This window comes from Lepidochelys kempii, chromosome 25, assembly GCF_965140285.1.
Source record: "Lepidochelys kempii isolate rLepKem1 chromosome 25, rLepKem1.hap1, whole genome shotgun sequence".
Taxonomy (NCBI): Eukaryota; Metazoa; Chordata; order Testudines; family Cheloniidae; genus Lepidochelys; species Lepidochelys kempii.
In genome coordinates, this window is record NC_136404.1 from 17,670,130 (window position 1) to 17,676,304 (window position 6,175).

General features: G+C 44.4%; 1 protein-coding gene across 2 annotated transcripts in view; it reads right to left on the reverse strand.

Annotated features, from left to right (window-relative positions):
• UPF1 (UPF1 RNA helicase and ATPase) overlaps positions 1-5,912 on the reverse strand; it is a 28,146-nt gene extending 22,234 nt beyond the window's left edge. Inside the window, exon 1 of one of the 2 annotated variants that reach the window (XM_073323805.2) lies at positions 5,415-5,912. In XM_073323805.2, the coding sequence (XP_073179906.1) occupies positions 5,415-5,633 (219 nt within the window). In that variant the 5' untranslated portion in view covers positions 5,634-5,912. The remainder of the gene's footprint in view (positions 1-5,414) is intronic. The other variant, XM_073323806.2, reaches the window with a different exon arrangement.
• Between the last annotated feature and the right edge of the window lie 263 nt (positions 5,913-6,175).

A 6,175-nucleotide genomic window follows, 5' to 3' on the forward strand; every position in this document is an offset into this window, starting at 1 on the left:
ACATTCTTTCTAGACTTCATATTAAGAGATAAAGTGCTGTCTGAACACTACATATCTCAGTGAAGCAGCCTTATTTTTTTCTAGAAGTATTGCAAAAGCTACATAAAATTAGAACAAAATAAATCTGCTTCATTGCATGCCTCTCATCTAGATATCCAAGTACCCCATAGTTAATTAACACCCAATTCCAGAGTTAATCTCAAAATCAAGTAAATTCTAATTTACAAAATACAAATTAGAATGGACTAACACTTGCAAGCTAAAAATATATCAGGTTGTGGTACAAGGCACAGGACCAAGCACCTTCCATCCAACCTAAAAGTATGGCTCTTTAGTGTAACTACCTCCTCAAAGTATTGCTTGTATTTAAAAGATCTGTAGTCAGCCCAGGGGCTTAAAGAGTGCTGCTATATGAGGAATCAAGGTTCACAGAGGAAAGAAGAATTCCAGTGGCCACAGGGATTGCAATACTGAACAACAGCATGTCGGATTGACTCCAAAGACAGACAAATTCAAACTTCATCAGCTAAATGACTGCACAACAGTCCCCTGGAAGACATAGAAAAGATGATAACCGGTAACTTCCTTAAATATATAGAGCAATTTTGTAACCGTAAAATATCATTAATGGGCCATGAAACATGACAAAAGCGTATTCAGATCTTCAAATAATTTGAATTTCTTACAGTACAAATATGAGCACATACTGGTGCACTATGAATGTAAATGGCCTAAATTCAAAAAGCAATTATACATTAAACTTGTCAATTGCCTTGTCTGTAATCAGACTGTTTGGCTGCTTATATAAATTTAGATGTCAAAGTGGATAATTAGCTTCTGTGGAACTGTACAGGTTTTCATTTTAAAGGGCACTGAAATTAAAAGTATTTCAACAGCTAAGAGCAGAGTTGTGCCGTACTCCTGCAACAACTGACCATGTCAGCTACACCCAAGATATCATACGGAGCTGCGTGATGTCACCTGTTGCTAGGTACAATCAGTAGCCTAGATTCAGGGCTTGGCAGGCAAGTAATAAGGAAGTGATTCAACTACTGTTTCAAAACCTTCTTGTAATTTTAGCCTATATACATATTGTTAAGGATCTGGCACAAACTGCTTATTAAAGAAGTCTTGTGTTCATCTTAAAAAATGAATTTAGCACCCTAGTAATAAACATTTTGAAAGATGGGAGCTTAGACAAAAATACTGACACCACAAAAGAGTTGGTCTGTCCTTCAGCATTTTTGTTCTCTTCCCTTGCAAAACTAATCAGCAACACTATCAGACTCAGGAGAAAATTACACAGCGCATTATCCTGTTTAGGTAAAGTAGCTGAAAGATTCTTTGAATAGAGACTTCTCCTGAATATATGACTACTTCCCAAGTCAGTGGTAACAAAATATCATGGAAGTGCCATTCTAAATTTCTGAAAGAAAACAACAAAAAAACACCAGTGTCTGGCAATCCCCTGATCTAGACATAGGTCGAAATGTATCCACTTATTGCCCTTCCACTTATAAGATAGGTACCAAGCTTAAAGCTACAGTGGGATAAACATTAATGACTTAAACAAGTATATGGAACTCTTCCAGCATTCACATAAACAGGCTTCATTTCAGGCTACAGGGCTATGTACTGGGTGGAAGACCCATTCCAGCACAGCACGGTTGTTGTCCCCAGGACAGGACAGCGTACTGTCCCATCATGAGTATTTATTTTTTAAGCACCCAGAAATGTGCTAGGTACCTTACCAAAACAGAGAACCCCAAACAGCTCACAATCTAAGTTTAACACGATACAGAAAATGAGAATCACAAAACAGACAATGGTAGCAATCAAACCATGGTTTCTCAGTAAGATGTACAAATCTTAGGGCACTTGGGCTTTGTCTACCTAGCATATTATAAGGTTTGATGTTAACATGCTTACGTATTTTAAAAATTAGCGTAGACAAGGCACACTACTTTTCTACTGTAAGTGCTTACATGGCCCCCATTACTATAGTACCCGAAGACGTCAATCTTTAATGTTTATCCTAGAAACACCCCTCTGAGGTGAGGCAGAACTATTATCCCCATTTTACAGATTGGGAACTGCCAGAGAGGCTAACTGATTTTCCCCAGGTGACAAAGGAAGTCTGGTAAAGCACAGAATTGAATCCAAATCTTCCATGTCTTAGGCTAGAGCCCTAACCACTGGACTATCCTTCCTTTCCTGATGTAGTCACTCAATCAGTTTAGCACATGAGAGAGAGAGAGTGTGACTTGTCTACACTAACCTTCAAAAACTTGTAAGTATTAACTTACTTATGCCAACATTACAAATTAAAATGCTAGTTTAGAGAATACTGTGAAGAGTGGGGAAATGGAAAACAAACAAGCTGTAAGAGACAACGGGGTAAGACAGCAAATAGAAGCTGTAGTGAAAAAATCAGAAACATCATAGTGCATCTAAAAAGGCCAATTATGTATGAGCTACAGGTGGCTGGTTGAAGCAGCTGACTTTTGGCAAGAAAAAATAGTATGGCCATTACTTTTGCACTGCTGACCCCCTTATACCTTTTGTCAGTGGTGGGACACCACCCGACTTCAACAAATGCTCAAATTCATGGTTTACCATACATTAGAGGAAGAAAGTCATGATGGAGAGAAGAATCAATTGCCCATACTTTGTTAGAAGAGTGGGTGAAGGAAACATATTTAACTCTCTCCCCTCCTAACACCTAGGAGTTAGGGAGACATTTGAACATTACTCCATAGCAAGTAAACAATGTGCTCATATTTAAAAATAAGATTAAACTGGATTTAATGAAGTGAAAAAATACTTAAAAGTGATCAACTTTCAGGCCCTATAAGTTATATTTTTAGTTACTTCTCCTGCACAGGCAGATTACAAATTTATGTATCTACTTAAGGCAGGAAAATATTTCCCAGAAGCCTTTGGGAAAGACCCCAATCTATATGACCTCAAGTTGAGTCTGCTAAAATGTACAGGACTGGACAGCTACATAACGCAATTAGATCTCCTTAGTTTTGCTATAGTTCTTGCTATGTTGTGGTTCAAAAGGAACATTGCCTGTACAACATCTAAAAAAGAATCAAGCTGTGAAACAAGTATTTGGAGGCAAAATGAGTATCAAGAAAAATATGACAGTTTGTAAAAGTGTCTTAAAGACATTGTTTCAGCAGCTTGTTAAAGAGATATAAAAACAACTTTTTCCACAGGATGGCTACAGATTTTATCTGTTAGTACCTAAACATACTGCACATAGGTTTTAACTTCTGCATTTGTTTTCCTTTCTAACCACATATTTAAAGGAAACTGTATTTGGTATTAATCCTCAGTCAGGGAATTTTAGCACCTGTAAGACTTCTAACCAGAAAAATCTGAAGGGAATATTAAGCAGATGTGATAGAACTACGAAGTATAATTTATTTAGAATCTTACAAAAGACCTTAAAAACTTTTGGGAGGACAACATATGATATTAGTATGGTTCTCTTTTGTAGGATGTGTGATTATTTCTATACATGTAGAAGATTACTGTATAGGTAATCTAACTAGAAGGTTATATACAAACAGCATGTGGATAAGATGGTAACCAAGTGAAGCATGAAAAAATGCAATTTTGTTACTCTTTCCACCTCTTTTATTTATTAATCTTCTATAAAAAAATCCTCTGTCTCAATATATATATCTAATTTGGGTTTTTGCTAAGATCTGATAACAGAGTAAAGAGACCAATAAAGATGAACTGAGAATCCTTTTAACTGCCATGACTTGAGTTTAGGAATCTGGGTTTCTCTTACAGTAAAACACATCAAGAACACCTAAAACAGCTCAGGGAGTTGTATCCCCAATTCTGCCTTAGGCAGCTGACAACTGTAGGAGAGAACAGAACTCTGAATATAAGTCTTCATAAGTAAAGGGAGAAATGAAAGTCCGCATAGTATTCTTGAATTGGGATCTTAAACTTATTTTAATAGCACTTCAATTCACCTTTTAATTTGCATTTTAATCTGTACATTTTTACATGTTTACAAACAGCTCATTGTTGGTATTGGGATTATATCAGTATTTGCTTGTCTATGAAGTTTGTCCATGCAGTTGACTAATTTGCATATTCTGTGATCTTTTTAAGTATTACAGCAATTTTGAAGCTTCAGGTTTTTTTAAAAACAGCAATGTAATTTTTTTCCCACATACAGAGTCATAAAACCTAAATTTATGTTACCCTCAATTATAGTATTTCAAACTTTATGCATCCAATGAAGTGAGCTGTAGCTCACGAAAGCTTATGCTCAAATAAATTGGTTAGTCTCTAAGGTGCACAAGTCCTCATTTTCTTATTGTGTACATGTATCCCACTGGTTTCAGAGTAACAGCCTGTTAGTCTGTATTCGCAAAAAGAAAAGGAGAACTTGTGGCACCTTAGAGACTAACCAATTTATCTGAGCATGAGCTTTCATGAGCTACAGCTCACTTCATCGGATGCATACCGTGGAAACTGCCTAATCCCACTAACTTCCTCTTTTCTTTCCCTCACTATTCCAAGAAAATCCTGGTTTCCCGTCTTTTTCAATATCAATAAAGACACTACACAAGGTTAATGCATAGTGGTATATTCGTTGCCATCACATTTCCCTAAAAACATTTTCTATTTTGCCCATTACATTTTAAAAGTCTCTAAACTTCAATCCCAGGTTGTGTTGACAGGCACATACACACATGCAAACCCACAATAAACCAGCTTAGCAACAATGCCATGGGAAAAGATGGATAATGGGGGGGGGGGGAGAGAGGAGGAATAGTTTAGAAACATGAAATGTTTTCCAGAATTTGTTTCCTCAAAATAAATCTCAGCGAGGGAAGGGGACATGCCACCGGACTTTTTCCTGGTTTTCCACGAGCAGCAAAAGCTAGATAGGGTTCAGCCAGCTGCTCCCCACAGAGACACTTCGCTACCGCAGGAAGTCACAAATTCTTCATGATGCAACCGCGAAATGGGACACTTTCGCAGGGTTTCCCCCGTGCCCGCCATGTGTGTTCAGAGGGGAAAAGGGCACCGGCCCCAGTGCCGCCCTGGCCCGCAAATCTTCGCAGCCCGCGGGCGCGGTGCCCCGGCCTGGGCCGGCGGGAGCCCTGGCCGGGCTAAGGGCGGACAGGGCTTTCAGGCCCAGCTGCAGAGGAGCGGCCTGGCCCGCACCGGGCCGGGAAGCGGGGCTCCTTTCCGGGGCGCGCTGCCGCGGCCGCCCACGGGGGAACCCCCAGCCCAGGGCCAGGCCGAAGCTCGGGGGAGCTGGGCGGGGGCCCCGCGACAGGGGCGGGCCCATCGCTCAGCCCCACGCTCCCCGGGCCCCCCACGGCGGAAGGAAGCCGCCGCCGCCGCCCAGGCCACCCACAGCGCGGACGCACCTGTGCCTCGATCTGTCCGGGCGGCCCCTGCCCCGGGCCCGGCGGGCCCTGCCCCGGGCCCCCGTGTGCGGGCCCGGGCGGGGTCTGGGTCTGGCTGGGGAGGGTGAAGTCGGTGAACTCGAACTCGGAGCCCTGGGTGTCGGCGCCGAGCAGCTCGGCCTCCTCGGTGTCCAGGAAGGTGAGAGTCTGCGAGCTGGGGCCGTACGCCTCCACGCTCATGGCGGCGGCGAGGAGCGGGGCTCCCCCCTCAGGCCGGCGGGGCCTCGCCTCACGGAGCCCGGCGCAGCGCGCTACGCGAGGCCCTGGATCCGCCGCGCGCACCAGGCCGGACGCCAACGAAGCAACCGTCCCCTGGGCCGGGCGGCCGGACGCAGCCGAATCAACGGGTGCGGGCCGCAGCGGGACCGATCCCGAGGCGCTGGGAGCGGAACAGGCCGGCCGCCACAGCCGCGCGCCAGGCCAGGGTGACGCGGAACGCACGGGGACGACGACGCGGCGCGCCCCGTACGCGTGGAGCCGTGACGCACGCACGCACGCACACCCGGGGGTGGGGCCCGAGCGAGGCCGAAACCTTAGGCCACGCCTCTCCCGTGGGGGGGTGGAACCTTTCGCTGCCCCCTCCCCCCTGGTCATGGTGCGGGAGGAGGGAGTCTCTGCCCCCCATGAGTAGGGGAGGGGGGGTCTCTCACTGCCCCCCATGAGTAGGGGAGGGGGAGTCTCTCATTCCCCCCCAAGAGTAGGGGAGGAGGAGGGGTTCTCTC